Source organism: Harmonia axyridis, chromosome 3 (assembly GCF_914767665.1).
Source record: "Harmonia axyridis chromosome 3, icHarAxyr1.1, whole genome shotgun sequence".
Classification (NCBI taxonomy): Eukaryota; Metazoa; Arthropoda; class Insecta; order Coleoptera; family Coccinellidae; genus Harmonia; species Harmonia axyridis.
In genome coordinates, this window is record NC_059503.1 from 27,857,178 (window position 1) to 27,877,863 (window position 20,686).

The following is a 20,686-nucleotide window of genomic DNA, read 5'->3' on the forward strand; positions in this document are numbered from 1 at the left end:
GGTTGAAATACCAGTAAAATTTGAGATTGAGAAATACTTCTTCATCAATTTTAAATAAGTTAAGGTAAGTCTATCCTGCATTTATTTTAATCTCCAAAGATATAGTAATGATTGGGTAGAAAGAAAACAAAGTCGCTTATTTGTGTACTTTTCAATGTAAACCATCAAAAACTGAACAGATACTTACATAAGATGGTATCATAAAATATTTAAAAAATAAAAACATCTACGTAATACATAAAAATCACAATAACTTGCACTACGTATCTACAAGTGAACTGAATGAAATCACATAAATCTGTTAGGGACTTGACTTAGTCTCACTAAGAAGTCCAACCCAAAATCTGTCTGATGTGTAATGTCATCCTTTCTGTGCCCCCCTTGTGATGCGTTATTTGTTTTCTTTGGAGGCAAATGATCCGATATATTTTTGGTGATGTTCTAGTTATCATCTTCTCCAAGAAGCCTGTTGATTTCGTCCAGTCTCTCCTTTTCATTGGAATGCAACTTTTGGTCCTTGGAAATTTCCAGGAGATTCATCTTTTCTTTCTTGAGGTCTAGCCTGTCATCTGCATTTAAAGTGTTGAAGGTCCAAGCACCAGTCCCATCAAATTGTAAAATGTGGCTATGGAATTTCCTGGAATAAAAAACGTGTAAATGAAAAGTAAAGAAACTTTAACTTTTTTTTTTTGATGAAGTTTATATTTACCATAATGTGGGCCTATGGGTTATAGTCAGAAGTGTAATGCCCATATCGATGGATTGCTGATAAATGTTACTCTCCACATCAATGGAGACAGCTGAAGTGCATTCATCCAAAAGGGCATATTTAGGCTGGTGGTAAAATAGCCTTGCTATTGCCATCCTCTGTTTTTCTCCACCAGACAAAATATCTGTCCAATCTTTGATCTCATGGAAAGTATCTCTGTCTACTATATGTTCAAGGTGAACCATCTGCATTATACGTCTAAGATCATCTTCAGTCACTTGCTTGTTGATCATATCAGCATAAGTATCAGGATATATTATTTGATCCCTGAGATTTCCTGGAACAAGAAACCAGTTATAAAATGGTATTTAGAGATATTCAAGTCTTCTCACTCACCTATTACCATATAGGGTCTCTGGGGTATGTAGAACATAGAATCTTTGGGTGTATGTAACTCTCCACCATAAATAGGCCACAGTCCGCTTAATATCCTAAACAGACTTGATTTGCCACAACCATTTGGTCCGGTGATAAGTAGATGCTGACCAGGTTTTAGCTGGAAGCTGAGACTTGGACAAACAACGTCGCAGTTTGGTGTTACAATGGGAACATTTCCAAGGATTATCTCATCTTTGGATTGAATCCATTTACCTAGAAAATCAAGAATATCAATAAACAATATTCGACTAATTAGAATATATCAAGTAAATTATATAGGTGGTGTAGAAAAAAGCTAATACTATTTGGGATGTTCACCAGTGCAGTAGATGTTTATTTTTGATAGCGAATATGTATCCCAAAAAGTTATGAGTTGTCTGATAACAGAGCCATTGAGTTGGTTTAAGAGACGACGTGTCGACAACTTGTTTCAATTCAGTACATATCCAGCGTTTGAGCGAGGAACCGAGAAATTCAATCGTGCGTTCAGTTTAGAATACCGGCCTGCTCAACTCGAATTTTAAATTTATTAATAATATTTCTTAACTGAAAGTTTGCATTTTTGAATACAATAAATAATAATTCATACATTAAAATATATTGCTCATATACTCTTACACTAAGCACTCAGGTAAGGACACCTATGTGCGCAATATTACTATGAACATAGGTATATTCGTATCAAAGAAAAAATGAGATAGGCTTATATGGCATTACAAAATAAAAACGAAGGCATAATCCACAGCAGTGAGCAGGGCTGCCGCCAGATATTTTAGCGCCCGGTAAAATAAGATTTAGCCGCCTTGCTTTTCCTAATTTATATGAATTTCCTTTAAAGGGGCCTTCTCAGGCATTATTTCAATTTCATATGAAATCGTATTTTTTAACTTAAAATCTTCTTGTCAAATTTATCAAACGACGTTTTGTCGATTTCATCAAAAAAGTTCTGCATTGTTTAAAAGTACGACGCTCTATTTGTAAATCTTTGGTAAAAAAAGAAGTAGTTCTTAAAGGTGCAAAAAGTCTTCTTTTATTAAATGACTTTGCGCCCCTACAATTTGGCGCATCGGCAAAATGTCCGGTATTATGCTGCTCCTGGCGGCGGCCCTGGCAGTGAGTAACAAACCAATCAATCAACCCCCTCAAACAACCGATGGATTTGAACACTATAAAGCTCTACTTAGGTCTTTCCTTCTCCCTCTTTCATTTTCCTTGAACAATTTCAGTTTCTTTATTAAAAATAATGATTTAGAAATTCGTCCACTTCCAGTTTATATAAAGGGGACAAGCAATCAGTGGCATAGAGAAAATTATTTCAGTAATTCCTTATCCTTCATACAAACAGTAAGTAAAATATTTTTCAACGGGCAGAGATATTTAAAGGGAGAGGTATTTTAAAGAACCTTACGACTCAGCAACAACAAGCACATCACAGAACCTTCCGAGAAACCAATACCAAGATAATGAAGGAGAAACCCAGAGATTTAGAGAAAACACAACAAATAGTGACTAAACTGAAAAGCTCTAGGCATTGCCGGTATGGAGGTGATACGTTACGCTAAAAACTACAGATATTTCTCAATAAAATATTTTACACAAAAAGTATACCATCCGAATGGCACAAAGCAATTTGATAAAAAAGGGAAAAAACGATTCTCAAGACTATCGAGGTAACAGCTTGACGAGTGCAACAAAAAAACTCTTCAATAAAATTTTAGTAGAAGAAGTGATCTCATCTGGGATTTTTGACGAGCAGCAGGGATTCAGGGAAAACAGATAGATGCTAAATTTGTAATCCCCAGCATTTTATAGGGTACGATTGAAAGATGGAACAACTCCACTGAAGTAGAGAAAGATTCACTCCAACATAATAAAAGTAATCGCAAATCTGAACACCGATAATTGCACATATAGGGTGTCTCATTTAAAAGTCTCCACCCTCAATAACTCAACAACGAATCAGAATTTGTGAAAACACTTAGACAGGTCGTTTTTTGATGACAGGGGGACACAAGCTGGGATACAAAGTTTGTTATTTCTACTAGTTACCCCCTGGAGAGGGTTGCAACCCCATCAGGAATTTGAATAAGGAAAGTGGGTATGTGGGAACGGAAAATAAATTGAGCAATAGAAAACCTGTTACAGCCGGTATCAGACAAGGATCATCAGCTCGATCTTGTTCGGTAACATATCAAAATGAGTGGAGAATACTGAATGGGAAACAAAGAATTAAAGAAATAACAATTGTTTGTTACGCTGAAAAAGCAGTGATCATCTCAGAAGACCAAGACAACTTACAAAGTTTTATGTATAAGTTTCAAAAAATTGCATAGGCTTTTGAAATGCAAATATTCTTTAAGACAATATCTTTTACAGTAGGTACCAGAGAACAAAGAAGATATATTTTTAGAGTTTAGAACAAATATCTAGGAATAGGAGTGAACATAACAAGTAATAGGAATCTAAAGAACGACGTAAAAGCTCAAACAACAAAGACAGGATCCTTGATACTTTGGCGGAATAAATATATGATTACCAGGACTAAAGTCAGAATAATATATGAGACCTGGATAAGAACAGATACGCGATACAGACCACAGCAGAGAATACCATAACTAAATAGCTTTTAAGAACTACTGGAATGCGAATCTTAAGATCAATAGCAGGACATACATTATTTGATCACAAAGAGAAATGAGGAAATAAGGGAGATTATGTAATATCCAGGAAGTGGTACGATGGGCAAGAAATCGGAAAATATTGCAAAAGAGAAAAACCAAAAACATCCCAACCGACAGGACAACCACCTACCAGATGGTATGAAAGCTGGTTTTCATCATTCCTGCTGCATCTAGGAAATAATTGAGGTAAACACAGAACTAACTCCTAACGTACGATGAAGAAGAAGTAAATCAAACCAAAACTGGAAAATATTGAATCGAAGCTTATAGCGGATGATAAAAAAAATTCTTATACCAACCTTTGGCGATTGGTTGATTTCCTTTGAATTCGATCTGGAATCCTCCAACCTCCTTCCTTTTTTCTACCACAGTTTTCTGGTAGATGCCTTGACTGGCCTCCTCCAGTACCTGGAACATGTTGGCTACTCTGGCTGTATGCCCAGCCAGTTCTACAACGTCTTTGTAGCTTGACATCAGCCTCTCGACGGCGTTAGAACCGGTGATCAGTAGGTTCTTCGCTGTGGTGAAGTAGTGGGTACGTTCCGAAATATTGTCTCTGCCGGAGGCGTCATCGTCGATCTTGCCAGTTTTGATGGCGCCCAAGAGGATTGGAAGGGACACTACGAACATTCCTGGAAAAAGAAGAATTCGAAAATAATTTTTTTACCAGAAATTCGTTATTTTTATGCAAAAATCAAGAATTTTGATGTCAGATTTCTGGTGGTTTTCGACTTATTATGTAGCAGTTTTTTCTGTTGGTTTTGTGCTGTGCCTCATATAAGAGACACTGAAGTGAATCAGGTGCTTTTGGGCGTTCATTCATGCGCTAAATTGCACTCTTAGAAACTACCTCAGAGTAAAAAACATAGAAAGAGGAAGCGTATTTTACCAGTAAGTAAATTTTGTCCCCAACATGAACTATCAAATTTGACATAAAGTGTGCGGAAATGAAAACATATCACTGACACGATATTTTGCTCAATTCGCGAGTTTCTCCACAAAGAACGCACTTCTTATGTCCCATAATGAATCAACGTTTCATATTAACTCAAAATATATCGAAATAAATACCTAAATATATGAGAAATTCAGAAAACAAACTTCAAGCTCGCCAAACGACGTGAAACAACCGATGACAGTAGGAGAGTAAAAATTGCCAAATCTTGGATTTCAGCAGGTAGATACAGAAAATAATGAATATTCTGCTTATTAAGAATTCGACAATTAGGAAAAATATCGGATTCCGAATATTCAAATTTGCTTATTTAATCGGAAATCACTCAAATGACTATATTTCATTCAATATAAATACATTCATAACGATATAGTAAAATTGTGGATTTGAAAATATATCACAATCCGACAACGTAATCTAAACACGTTGGGGACATGTAAAAAATGCTTATACTCCCTTTATCTATGTTTATTACTCTATGGAAACTACACATAACTGTAAATATATTGTACGTTTATGTGGTCACCACTTTTGAAAGTTTCTAAATTCACGTCATTGCCTTCCTCATTTTTTTTTCAATATTTTGCTTGAATTTTCTTTGGTTCTGACGCCGCTATTAACACTAAATTTTACACGAAGCTTGGTTTTGATATTCTGTATCAGCACGCAACATTTCAATCAGATTGGGGCTATGGTCACTGAAATATAAGATTTTTGTTATTCTACATCCAATTTTCGTTTCGATCGAACATGTAGATTTGAAGTTAACAGGAATACAAAATTTCAAAAGGAACCCAGAGTCAGATTTTCCCGTCTGTCCAGAATAGTATGAAATTAATTTTGCTTAATGAAGAAATTTTGAAATCGGCAACCCATATTTTTCATCCCAAAAATGATCACAATGCAACTTCTCTACCTTTGATAGACTTGGAAGTAAAATGGAACAAACCAAATGTCGCAATTCTAGCAATCACGTAGCTCCGTCCAGCAAAAACGTAGCTCCGCCCAGCAAATACGTAGCTCCGCCCAGAAATTGCGTAGCAACGCGATTGCTTGAATTACGATTGGTTTGATGAAGTCGTCGAAACGCGGCGATCGACAGAGACTCGAGGAAACCGTAGCATTAGCGATCCCGTGAAATTTTGCTTTGCGGTGGTTCTTTGCTAGTCCGGGAGATGTCGTCCAAGGCTGCGCAATTCTTGCACCGCTTCCCCAACCGTTCTGAGGCAAAGCCATCAATCTCCACTATGGAAGTGATAAGTGCACATGGCAGTGCCGCTGACTTGTCATAATGATGATTCCATCAGTGGTCTCAGGATGCAGTCTTTTGAGAGAGGGTGCCTTAAAAATTGGATGAGAATACTCCGCCAAAGCATAAACCATTCCAAACCATTAGGAGGATTGGTACTTAATCAGCGCATTCAGACATCAAACGTATCCTATGGATTCAAACCACGCGTTTTTTTCGCAAATAACAAATGAGATTTTTATTTGTATTTAACGAAGTTTCGGCAACGCTGTTCTCATCTTCAGAAACTGAAGGTTACTAAATCAACTATCCCATTACTAGGTAACTACATTCTTAAAATCATGAAAATAGGAATGCGAATCAGCTCCTACAATTCAAACTATTGTAAGTTACCTATACGTTGTACTTAACTACCTGTTACAATTTTGGAATATTAGAGATCTGTCTTTACTTTTTTAATTAGCACTGTCTTTTTTATGATTTTCAGAGTTTTGTTAAGATATAATTACCAACAGTATATTTATCGATATTGTTGTTCCTTAGGTCATCTATATGCTTTTTGTGAGAGGACCAACTGTCCAACACAAATAAGTGCATACAGATAACAGAGAGATAAGTGTGAATATAACCTTGATCAAGAGTGAAAGTTTGAAATTGAATTCACTCATGCCTTCTAGATTTTTCTGGAATGCTTGGATTGCATTCATTCGCAGCTCTTTTCAAACTGATACCTGATCATTATTAATTAAAATTTTTTGTCATATCGAAACTATTCAAGCTACGCCACTGAGCCGTATTCAATGTAGCAACATTTCCATCAGCAATTTAATCAATAATCATTTCAACGATTCCACTTGCGCATTTAGATAACAGGAACCAACAGAACGTTTAACATTTAATATCGTCGAACCGCTTCAATAGCGTGCTTTGATCCTATCAAAGGAATGGAGTCAATGAGCATTATGATTTACGCTCTGTCAAGGGATACCTCGAGGATCATTTTTAGGTCGCCTTGTTTCTTCGATCGTGAAAGTAGTTCATGGTTTTTTTCGCGAGTTCGTTAGAATGCAAGTGCTGTGCAACAATGTGCAGCAGCACTATCAATCATCTCAGATAGCAATCTCGAATTCTTAAAATACGCTAATTGACAAAGAAAGGTAAACACTCGTATATTTTAAAAATAATTGAAAGTAATGGCCCTAGGTGCAAGATAATTCAGTTATCGAGTCAGATGTTAGATTTGAATTGTAACTCATGTAAAGCTTGTGGTCAAGTCTTTTTTGAATTTATAGGAATGCTTAAATTGCGGAGAATTCAGAAGATATCAAGCTTAGTAATTTTTAATTTCGAAAGGGCATTCGTGACCAGCATAATGCAGTGGACTATCTATATCAATTAGTCACAAAGGCATCCACATGGTACAATATAGATGAATCTTCAAGCAACAATGAGAGCTTTGGAATCAAACAATCAGAGCTCTCTGTTGACCTGGAAGCAACTGACTAGAGGCAATACAGTGACTCTCCTTTGGGTGTCAGGGCACTGTGGCCTTGATGGTCTTCTCTCTTGATATAATGTTATATTATTGTATGTTGTGGATAAATAAAGATTATTATTATTATGGTAATGAAGGGGCTCATTAACTCACGAAGAGCTAATCACTGGCAAATCCTATTGGATCTAAACCCTTCTGTGGTATTGGAGAAGATCACATAGGGCAGAAACCCTTCAATGGGAGTTGCAAAATGAAAAACTTTTCTGGAGAAGAACACCAGGACTCAAGTTAACGAAAATTTTCGTAGAATTTTCGTAGGTAAAGTACCTAGTTGTTGTGGACTGAGCTTCGGTGTATTTCAGAATTGATGACGGGATACTCTCGGTACGAATACCAACACCCCAGCTATAAATAATAATAGTAACTTTGAAAAGGGTCGACTTATGTTGTGTTGAATCAAAATTGCTCAGTATCAATTTTAAACACTCCAAAATAATCAAATGTTCTGGAGTAGGAAAATAATTGCTGGCACGAAGTCGCGGAGGGATAGCACCTCTTATCAAACAATCTACAAATTAATTTAAATGAGATATGATTATTTCAAACATAATTCAATATATCCAGAAATGGAAACAGGTGCTCTTTAATAATGAGTACCACTTCTGTATTTTGGGATACTTGATGGTATGACAAGGAGTTATCCATAAAGGTACCCTCCCAAATGCGCTTTTGAGGTAATGCCTAAACGCATGTTACCGGTGAAGCATGAATACCGTAACATGACTCTGATGCATGTTAAATTTGCAATATCCTCTACAAACTTTAGTGGACTTTAGAGGATGAGGAGTATTCGCATGAAATTTGGTACAAAAATCCTTAAATTTTGAAGATAAAGTTTTCTCAGTATTTTTGATACCTACTCTATTTTCGGTTATGTTGTGGTCAATGTCTTCCGAGGTATCTCACTCCATTCTACCACAACTCCATAAGAATATGGAGTTGTGGTAGTACCTCGGAAGACATTGACCACAGCATAACCGAAAATAGAGTAGGTATCAAAAATACTGAGAAAACTTTATCTTCAAAATTTAAGGATTCAACTCCATAAGAATATGGAGTTGTGGTAGAATGGAGTGAGATACCTCGGAAGACATTGACCACAACATAACCGAAAATAGAGTAGGTATCAAAAATACTGAGAAAACTTCATCTTCAAAATTCAAGGATTTTTGTACCAAATTTCATGCGACTACTCCTCATCCTCTCCTAGGATCTACACATCAAAACTCTGAATAATTTTGAGTGGGCTGGAGGACCGTCTCTAGCTAAACTGCCTCGAATGCGCCCTCGCGCAACACTAGTTAATTTGATATAAAAAATAAAGAATATTATAAAATAATGGAATGTGGTATGAAATAATAAAACTTCTTATATTTCTTAAGAAGGATCAGTTGGAAGTGATGAAATGGAATCGTTTTCTTATAATTTTCATTCCATTCTGAGGAATCAACATTCTGATTAGATAATTGAAATGAAAATAATCCAGAACCCCAAGTGGCAATAAAATTCGGCAAAGTAAAGCGAACGCCGACAAGCCTGATGGGTGCATATGTTTTTTTAGGGGCAATAACTCGTAAACAGCACTGTGGGGGGATCACGCCACATCTGGATATTTATGAGTATAATGTATACTTTTGATGGTTTTTGATTAATTTAATTTGTGGGTATTCCTTTTTTTCCATTATTTCAAAGATTTATTTGAGGGAATAATGATCCAGTATTGAACCAGCTTTTCCTATGTTGTCTACTGATGGCCAATTTCTTATCATTTATTGAATGAAAGGCGCAGTACCTATATGTGCACTAAAAACTATTGAAATTGAATAAACATATAATATGTACTTGTCTTTCATCTACTAGATGAAAGAAATTATTATAATTGGATATTGACGATATCAGTGACCTTAGCTATTGATATTGTAATTGGATTATTCCATAACTTCATTATAAAGAAGATTGCATCTTGTTCATTGCGATTTTTTAGATCACACGATAAAGATGCTATCAATTCGATTCAAACATCAAGTCAAAACGTATTGCGAATGACCGGTGTGAATTTGGCAGACCGTTTCCAGCAGACTGTTTGACGGAAACACCCGAAGCCGGTGACCAGTGGCGTGCGGCAAAAAAACGATTTATTATGGAACTATTCTCTAGATCGGATAGATATTTAGAAAGTGGATTCCGTATAGGATTCAGAGTATCCGTTGGAGGAAATATTGATTTTTTATAGATCTCGGGATATTTTAGCAACGTTTTTATTCAAATTATCATCAGTCTAACTTGAAAAATTCATATCTACGGAAGTACGCGTCGGAGCATAACCATATTTGGGATGTAGATTACTATTATCGATGTGAATGAACTGTGTAAAAATGATTGACTTCCCTAGGGATCCAGGGGTAGTTTTTCCAACCCTTATATTTCGAAAATTCGTAACTTCGGAAATACGCGTCGGAGCATAACCATATTTGTAATGTATATTACTATTGGCGATATAATTAAACTGTGAAAAGATGATTGACTTCCCTTGGGATCCAGGGGTAGTTTTTCCAACCCTTATATTTCGAAAATTCGTAACTTCGGAAATACGCGTCGGAGCATAACCATATTTGGAATGTACATTACTATTGGCGATATAATTAAACTGTGAAAAGATGATTGACTTCCCTTGGGATCCAGGGGTAGTTTTTCCAACCCTTAAACTTCGAAAATTCGTATATCCGAAAGTACGCGTCGGAGCATAAATATATTTGAAATGTAGGTTACTTTTAACGATGTGAATAAACTGTGGAAAGATGATTGACTTCCCTTGGGATCCAGGGGTAGTTTTTCCAACCCTTATATTTCGAAAATTCGTAACTTCGGAAATACGCGTCGGAGCATAACCATATTTGGAATGTACATTACTATTGGCGATATAATTAAACTGTGAAAAGATGATTGACTTCCCTTGGGATCCAGGGGTAGTTTTTCCAACCCTTAAACTTCGAAAATTCGTATCTCCGAAAGTACGCGTCGGAGCATAACTATATTTGGAATGTAGGTTACTATTAACGATGTGAATAAACTGTGAAAAGATGATTGACTTCCCTAGGGATCCAGGGGTAGTTTTTCCAACCCTTAAACTTCGAAAATTCGTATCTCCGAAAGTACGCGTCGGAGCATAACTATATTTGGAATGTAGGTTACTATTAACGATGTGAATAAACTGTGAAAAGATGATTGACTTCCCTAGGGATCCAGGGGTAGTTTTTCCAACCCTTAAACTTCGAAAATTCGTATCTCCGAAAGTACGCGTCGGAGCATAACTATATTTGGAATGTAGTTTACTTTTAACGATGTGAATAAACTGTGGAAAGATGATTGACTTCCCTTGGGATCCAGGGGTAGTTTTTCCAACCCTTATATTTCGAAAATTCGTAACTTCGGAAATACGCGTCGGAGCATAACCATATTTGGAATGTACATTACTATTGGCGATATAATTAAACTGTGAAAAGATGATTGACTTCCCTTGGGATCCAGGGGTAGTTTTTCCAACCCTTATATTTCGAAAATTCGTTACTTCGGAAATACGCGTCGGAGCACAACAATATTTGGAATGTAGATTACTTTTAACGATGTGAATAAACTGTGAAAAGATGATTGACTTCCCTAGGGATCCAGGGGTAGTTTTTTCAACCCTTATATTTCGAAAATTCGTAACTTCGGAGAAACGCGTCGGAGCACAACCATATTTGGAATATAGATTACTATTAACGATGTGAATAAACTGTGAAAAAATTATTGACTTCCCTTGGGATCCAGGGGTAATTTTTTTGGACCCTTATATTTCGAAAATTCGTAACTTCGGAAATACGCGTCGGAGCACAACCATATTTGGAATGTAGATTACTATTAACGATGTGAATAAACTGTGAAAAAATTATTGACTTCCCTAGGGATCCAGGGGTAGTTTTTTCAACCCTTATATTTCGAAAATTCGTAACTTCGGAAATACGCGTCGGAGCACAACAATATTTGGAATGTAGATTACTATTAACGATGTGTTGTTTGCAAGTATGAGGGAAAAATGTAAGGTTGAAACTGATAGATGTTATAGAAAATATGTTGAGTCGGTTGAACTGGAAGTTTCCTCTAACCCCGAATATTTCTGGAAATTTATAAATGACAAAAAGACACAGAAAGGATTTCCCAAATCCATGTATTTACGTGATGAAACTGCTAACGATGATGCGGGTATTACCGAGCTTTTTAGGAAATACTTTTCTGAAATATATAGAGGATCAAAACCTGATGAATCCCGAGTAATTCATTACGAGGACACCGTCGATATTCATAATTGTCATTTCTCTGAGACTGAGGTTCTGAATGTTCTCGGCAATCTACCAGATAAGAGCGATACTGGTCCCGATCGGATTTCCGCACTGTTTCTAAAGAAGTGCAGACACGTTTTATTAGGACCTTTGGTTTTCTTATTTAACTTATCTGTAAGTTCAGGTAAATATCCAAGTAAATGGAAATCGAGTTATGTTACTCCGGTATTCAAATCAGGCAATATTAGTGACGTGGGAAATTACAGACCAGTAACGAAAAGTTCCTATATTCCAAAAATTTTGGATACATTAATAACTAATAAAATTACACCCTTACTTAAAAATGTTTTTATCGAGGAGCAACACGGATTTATTGCCGGAAGATCTGTAACAACAAATCTGTTATATTTCACAGACTTGATCCTATCAGCGTTTAGCGAGAGATCACAGGTCGATGCAGTCTATACAGACTTTGCTAAGGCTTTTGATAGGTTGCCTCACTGGCTACTTATTATTAAGCTCAAAGCATTAGGCTTTCGACCACCCTTACTCGAGTGGATTTCAGATCGTTTGATTGGGTTGACACAGTTCATAAAGATTTCTGATACTCTGTCCGGGGGTATTGAAGTTAGTTCAGGAGTCCCACAAGGATCACCCTTGTCTCCAATTTTATTTTTGTGCTTTATCAATGACATAAAAAGTGTCATAAGATTATGTCACTTTCTACTGTTCGCAGATGACATGAAACTCTTTCGTCTTATAAGATCCCTGAATGATTGCTTGTTACTTCAGAGAGATATAGAAGACGTTATTAAATGGTGTGTACATAATCAGTTGGAGATTAATGTGAATAAATGTCATATTATGCGATTTTTTCGGACTAATTCGACGATCTTATTCGATTATTCAGGAGACTCATGTCTATTGAAATCGGTCAACACGGTGAGGGATCTTGGAGTGTTGCTGGATGCTGGTTTGAGTTTCACAGAGCACATAAATCATATTACATCGAGAGCTTTTAGAATGCTTGGCTTCATCAAAAGACATATGCAGGACTTTAGTGTCTCCTCCATAAAAACAATTTATATAGCTTATGTGAGGAGCATCTTAGAATATTCATGTATAGTATGGTCACCTCATTATGCGATACATATACAGGCCGTTGAGAGGGTACAGAACAAATTTTTGAAGTGGATAGGATACAAATGGGGATTAACCTCTGATGCTATCCGTTATGATGAGATTCGAGAAAAATTATCCCTTATATCTCTTGAAGCCAGAAGACATAATTTTGATATTATGCTTGTATACAAAATTTTGCATAATTTCATCGACAGCCCTTTCCTTCTTCAAAGGATAAATTTAAACGTTCCTCAAAGGAATTTCAGGACCTGGGAACAATTCAATATAAAATTTAGTAGAACCAATTACGGAATGAACAATCCTCTCGATAGAGCATTGAGGGCTGCTGATTCGGTGGAGGTTGATCTTTTCAATATATCATTATTTCAACTGAAGAATTATTTCAGATCACTTAATAATTTTCATTAATTTTGTTTTTTCACTTGATTGTGAGTTTTTTTTTCATGGTTCATTTGTTAATATGTAAAATGGCTTGTCCGTATATAAATAAATAAATAAATAAATAAACTGTGAAAAGATGATTGACTTCCCTAGGGATCCAGGGGTAGTTTTTTCAACCCTTATATTTCGAAAATTCGTAACTTCGGAGAAACGCGTCGGAGCACAACCATATTTGGAATGTAGATTACTATTAACGATGTGAATAAACTGTGAAAAAATTATTGACTTCCCTAGGGATCCAGGGGTAGTTTTTCCAACCCTTAAATTTCGAAAATTCGTATCTCCGAAAGTACGCGTCGGAGCATAACTATATTTGGAATGTAGATTACTATTTGCGATGTGAATGAACTTTGAAAAAATGATTGACTTCCCTAGGGATCCAGGGGTAGTTTTTCCAACCCTTATATTTCGAAAATTCGTAACTTCGGAGAAACGCGTCGGAGCACAACCATATTTGGAATGTAGATTACTATTAACGATATAATTAAACTGTGAAAAGATGATTGACTTCCCTTGGGATCCAGGGGTAGTTTTTCCAACCCTTAAATTTCGAAAATTCGTATCTCCGAAAGTACGCGTCGGAGCACAACCATATTTGGAATGTAGATTACTATTAACGATGTGAATAAACTGTGAAAAAATGATTGACTTCCCTAGGGATCCAGGGGTAGTTTTTTCAACCCTTATATTTCGAAAATTCGTAACTTCGGAGAAACGCGTCAGAGCACAACCATATTTGGAATGTAGATTACTATTAACGATATAATTAAACTGTGAAAAGATGATTGACTTCCCTTGGGATCCAGGGGTAGTTTTTCCAACCCTTATATTTCGAAAATTCGTAACTTCGGAGAAACGCGTCGGAGCACAACCATATTTGGAATGTAGATTACTATTAACGATGTGAATAAACTGTGAAAAAATTATTGACTTCCCTAGGGATCCAGGGGTAGTTTTTCCAACCCTTAAATTTCGAAAATTCGTATCTCCGAAAGTACGCGTCGGAGCACAACCATATTTGGAATGTAGATTACTATTAACGATGTGAATAAACTGTGAAAAGATGATTGACTTCCCTAGGGATCCAGGGGTAGTTTTTTCAACCCTTATATTTCGAAAATTCGTAACTTCGGAGAAACGCGTCGGAGCACAACCATATTTGGAATGTAGATTACTATTAACGATATAATTAAACTGTGAAAAGATGATTGACTTCCCTTGGGATCCAGGGGTAGTTTTTCCAACCCTTAAATTTCGAAAATTCGTATCTCCGAAAGTACGCGTCGGAGCATAACTATATTTGGAATGTAGATTACTATTTGCGATGTGAATGAACTTTGAAAAAATGATTGACTTCCCTAGGGATCCAGGGGTAGTTTTTCCAACCCTTATATTTCGAAAATTCGTAACTTCGGAAATACGCGTCGGAGCATAACCATATTTGGAATGTACATTACTATTGGCGATATAATTAAACTGTGAAAAAATGATTTACTTCCCTAGGGATCCAGGGGTAGTTTTTCCAACCCTTATATTTCGAAAATTCGTAACTTCGGAAATACGCGTCGGAGCATGACTATATTTGGAATGTAGTTTACTATTAACGATGTGAATAAACTGTGAAAAGATGATTGACTACATTCCAAATATAGTTATGCTCCGACGCGTATTTCCGAAGTTACGAATTTTCGAAATATAAGGGTTGGAAAAACTACCCCTGGATCCCTAGGGAAGTAAATCATTTTTTCACAGTTTGCTTACATCGTCAATAGTAATCTACATTCCAAATATGGTTGTGCTCCGACGCGTACTTCTGTAGATATGAATTTTTCAAGTTAGTCTGATGATATTTTGAATAAAAACGTTGCTAAAATATCCCGAGATCTATAGAAAATCAATATTTCCTCCAACGGATACTCTGAATACTATACGGAACCCACTTCCTGAATTTCTATCCGATCTAGTGAATAGTTCCATAATAAATCGTCTTTTTGCCGCACGCCACTGGTCACCGCCTTCGGGTGTTTCCGTCAAACAGTCTGCTGGAAACGGTCTGCCAAATTCACACCGGTTTGCGAATGCATATGATTAATCCATACAATTGCTTATTCATTGGTGATGCGTTCGGAATTCAACCTCTCTAATAACGCATTTGACTCCAAAACTTTTTAAATAAACGAAGAGGCAACAGGGGATTAGGATCTCTAGAAATACTGGTCGGACCACTTATTCTTGAAAAAGTTTAAGATAAAACTGGAGAGTTTTGAAGGGGCCAGCATTCTCGGATTTCAAGGAGATTGCCGGTACCTACTTCACTTCATTTCCGCATTGTTTCCTTCAAATTCCACTGTCATGGAAATATAAACATTTTATCATACTGCGCCTCCAATGGAAATAAATGCAAGTTTTTTTCTTGTCGTTTCCATGGAAATTTACCCATTTTATTAAATAGCGCCACCTACCGAGAAGCTGGAATTATCTTGAACACAATCTTATCAGTGGATATATTTTTGAACACGTTAGCAGTGGCCATAGAGTAATAAACATAGATAGAGGGAGTATACATGTCTCCAACATGGTTAGATTACGTTGTCGGATTGTGATATATTTTCAAATCCAAATTTTACTATAACGTTATGAATATACAGGGTGGCCATTTGAAAACGAAACAGACGAGATTACAGACGAAATAAAGTTTTTCGATAGAAATGCTCGGACAGGTCGATTTCTGTTTCGAGGGGGACAACTTAAGATGTAGGTTACGGACGCATAGCGCTTCAACCCTTGCTGCTACAACCCCCACCTCCAATTTTTGAATAGGGAAGATGGGGTGAGTGATACCTCAATTTAAAGGTATTTCTATACTGATTTCAGCACAGTAATTGTTTTTTCATTTTATGCATTAGTTCTCGAAATATTCATGCGTTAGTTAGTTAGGAAGGAAGCCACAGTCATGGTTGTTTTGAAGCTCAAAATGTCGATTTTTCACAAAACACTACAAGTGCCATGAAAACACCACTTCATTTTCAAATACTTAGTTAAGAATATTTCGAGAACTAATGCATAAAATGAAAAAACAATTACTGTGCTGAAATCAGTATAAAAATACCTTTCAAATTAGGTATCACTCACCCCATCTTCCCTATTCAAAATTTGGGGGTGAGGGTTGTAGTAGCAAGGGTTGAAGCGCTATGCGTCCGTAACCTACATCTTAAGTTGTCCCCCTCGAAACAGAAATCGACCTGTCCGAGCATTTCTATCGAAAAACTTTATTTCGCCTGTAATCTCGTCTGTTTCGTTTTCAAATGGCCACCCTGTATATTATATTGAATGAAATATATTTATTTGAGTGATTCCTGATTAAATATGCAAATTTGAATATTTGGAATCCGATATTTTTCCTAATTGTCGAATTTAAAATAAGCAGAATATTTATTATTTTCTGTATCTACCTAATGAAATCCAAGGTTTGCCAACTTTTGCTCTCCTAGTGACATCGGTTGTTTCACGTCGTTTGGCACGCTTGAAGTTTGTTTCCTGAATTTCTGATATATTAAGGCATTGTTTAAGGAGAAGATAGTTAGTTACTTCGGTTCAAATATCATTGGAGGAAATTGGGCAATATCGTTAGAGGGCGCCACTCCGGAAGAGGCCCAACATGATGGGTTGCCTATGTGCAATGTTGAAAATTCAGACGAGTATTAATTTTTGGGTATGGTGAACAACAGATGTCTCTAGTGCGTTTCTTGTTCAATCTTTATTCATCTTTCTGTCGTCGAGCAGGCATCGGAAGAAATTCTCTTGGCCGCAATACATTTTTATTACCCTTGCCGCATGCCGGCTAGCTGCATGAAAAAGGGTAGAGCCTCAGAGTAAGAAGTAAACTGTTTACTTCTTACTCTGAGGGTAGAGCTATTGTTCGAATCGTATTTTTGGTCATAATATTGTTTTAAAAGCTTCGTCGCCCTACCTTCAGACTGAAATAAAAAAAAATTTGGCACGGGAAAAAAATTAGACATTCTATCTCTGTTGACAGGTAACAAAATATAACTTTCTCGAAATTACTTTTTTCCCGGGCAAAAAGGGAGTGTAAAGATTATACATATATCCGGGAAAAAAGTATAGTCACTTTTTTGCCGGATAAATTTCGTGAAAAGTTTTAATAATATTGTTAATTTAACTAATAAAGAATGTTATGCGTTATTTAATGAGCACACACGAAACTATTGTATTTTGTCCACCCTGTACCACTTTTAATGATCTTTTGAAATTGAGAGTAGACGCTAGTGATAAATATAAATACAGAAATAGAAAGAAACGGAATACTGATGTCGCCTACGACAATCATGGACGCCTGGTCGTTTTTCAATAATTTTCATTTTGCCCCCCCTGAGAAAAATTTCTGCGGGCGCCCATGCCTCAGTTACGTCTAAAACCCCTAAATGATACTAGATGGTCAAGTAGAATCGATGCTAAAGTTTCATTTTATTCAAATATGTGATAGCCTTTTAGAAATAACAGAAAATGATACTTTCAACATAAAAACTAGACATAAAGCAAGTTCTCTTTTATTAAATATTCATTCTTTTAAATTTATTTGAAGTATCATAATTTCTTATGACGTTTCATTCCAGATTAATATTGTAAGCAACATGATGCAAAGTGTAGCGATTGACATTAAAGTGTGCCAAAACCATTTGAAGAATTTAGTTGATCATTTCAAAAATTGTAGGGATGATAATGTTCTCGAGGAAAAACTTGCGGGAGCTGGAAAACTAGCGGCTGTTCTTGAGATAGCTCAAGATTTTTCTCCATTATATACTGTAAGACGAAAGTATAAACCAAAATTGTTCGATTATGAACAGACGGAAGATCCAAAAATCGCTTTTAAAATAAATTTCTTTTAGAAAATAATGGATCAAACACTTGGTTCCTTAAATAGTAGATAACGTTAACGTTTTTTGTTTTATTTGTGATATTCTTAAATTAAATGACAAATATCTATTGAAATGCTGTCATGCTCTTCAACAAAAGCTAACTGATGACATGAAAAAAAGAGACTGAAATGAAAGAAAATGATTTATTCAACGAGATAAGAGCCCTAGGATTGTTTTCATTATCTGAAGCGAAAATCCTCTTGAAAATCTACAATATATTTTTGAAAATAATCTAACTTCTTCTCTACCGAATCTTAGTATTGCCTCAAGAATCCTTCTCACTTTACCTGCGTCCTGTGTCTGTTGCTTCTGGTGAGAGATCATTCACTGAATTAAAAATTTTTAAAAACTATTTGAAGTCTACCATGTCTCAAGAAAGATTTTCTGGATTAGCAATCTTAGATATAGAGCAAGAGATACTCGATAAAATTGATTGATTGATAATATAAAAGAATTTGCAGCAGCCAAATCTAGAAAAACATCCATTCAATTTCTGGATTGATCCTAATTAAATGTTTATGCCTTTATGAATAATTTATAGAAGAATACAGCTTAAGTTTTGAAACACATTTGAAATGTATTATGTTACAAATAACACCATAAAGTTCTTAAGACAATGAAGGTTGCTGATAGATTTTCAACCATTCTATACTAAATTCTCAACAAAACTTAAAAAAAAAAATTTCCGATTATACAGTAGTACTTTTCTCCACCTCCCCCTTCGAGGGGCGCCAAAATATGTTCCGCACGCGGGCGTTGATGTCCCTTGCGGGGGCCCTGAGCAATATTATTCAATGCTTAACGCCGATCTGAGAGGGGAAACTTATATGGAATTTTATAATTTTATTTTTCATGAAAAATCTCTTTGCAAACCAAAATTCGATATAATTTGAATCAAATATTCAGCTGAAAAAGTCTTATATGTATATTCATAAATTAAACATTCACGTCCTATCACAGAACAAATGAGATTCTCACAAAAAAGAGAATAGTTTTTTTAAATCAAATTTTCTTTTTCTTTTGGCAGTATTCCAATATTTTAGTTACCTATTTGAGGTAGATAACCTTGACATGAAACTATTCACTGATAACAAATTTACATAATTAATTAATTAAATTTAAAATTCTCTTTTCGAAAAACTAAAAAATAGTCTTATACTTATTTTTCTCCAATCACAGTATTTCTTTTCAAACGCAAATCAGATCATACATTCCCTTCACGATTTTCATTTCAGATAATCCGGGACAGAGATATCGTGATCACCGCAAAATTGTTTTTTTTTGCGGAGCTCTAGGAGATCGGCGATAGCAACATTCGCGAAGATTATTTTGACAAATAAAAAATATGTTAATATATTATAAGGTTATTATAATATGTACACCAATTTTCAAATTAATAAATTGAATAGTCTGCGCGAAAAAAAATCTTGAAAATCCGTCTTTTTGAAGCCTTCTAACTGTATGTAAGAATGAGCGAAATCCGATAACAAAAACAAACCCCGTTACGACCAAAGCAATAAAATCCCAAGCTCAAAACCTGGGTCATAAACATCGAAGTGTTTCTACTTTACTTGGCTCCGATTATTTACTCTTCACGTCAAGTTTTGTACCCAATGTAGAAACCTCTTTACCGACAAATGATTATAGAAATAGCCGCCTAGAGGGCGCATTAGGATGGACCCCAAAAATTCTGAGTTTGCCACATAATTCTAATAGGTACCGCCACATACGCACATCCAATGCCCTTTGCAGGGCGAGTAACCAACTATCTTCTCCTTAAACAATGATTAAGGTATTTATCTCAATATATTTCGAGTTAATATGAAACGTTGATTCACTATGGGACATAAGAAGTGTTTTTTTTCATGGAAAAACCTGCGAATTAAGTGAAATATCGTATTACTGATATGTTTTCATTTCCGCGCCCCTTATGTCAAATTTGATCGTTCATGTTGGGGACAAAATTCGCTCACTGAAAATGATGTAATATATTTATTACTCTGAGGCAGTGACTAACATATCTAGCTATTCAACGCTGATGTCTCGGCTCTGTTTACCTTGAGTATTTGTCTCGTTGAAAACGTTTCGAGTGTTTGCAAACACTCGTCCTCAAGCCTGTATACAACTCTTTTGCTGCCGAAAACACTCAACGTGCATGCAAAAATCACTAACCTGAAAAGTTCGAGAAAGCATGAAACAGATCGAAAAACAAATATCACATGGTTGAAGAGCGTAACGCATAGCGTGCCGTGAAAAAAC

At 35.9% G+C, this 20,686-nt stretch overlaps 1 protein-coding gene across 1 annotated transcript in view; it reads right to left on the bottom strand.

The window, feature by feature from the left end:
• Nucleotides 1-135: 135 nt before the first annotated feature.
• Nucleotides 136-20,686, bottom strand: part of LOC123676878 (ATP-binding cassette sub-family D member) — a 62,626-nt gene continuing 42,075 nt past the window's right edge. The window contains exons 3-6 of the mRNA XM_045613139.1: nt 4,128-4,460; nt 1,106-1,360; nt 710-1,046; nt 136-637 (exon numbers count right to left, since the gene is read on the bottom strand). Of these exons, the coding sequence (XP_045469095.1) occupies nt 442-637; nt 710-1,046; nt 1,106-1,360; nt 4,128-4,460 (1,121 nt within the window). The 3' untranslated portion in view covers nt 136-441. The remainder of the gene's footprint in view (nt 638-709; nt 1,047-1,105; nt 1,361-4,127; nt 4,461-20,686) is intronic.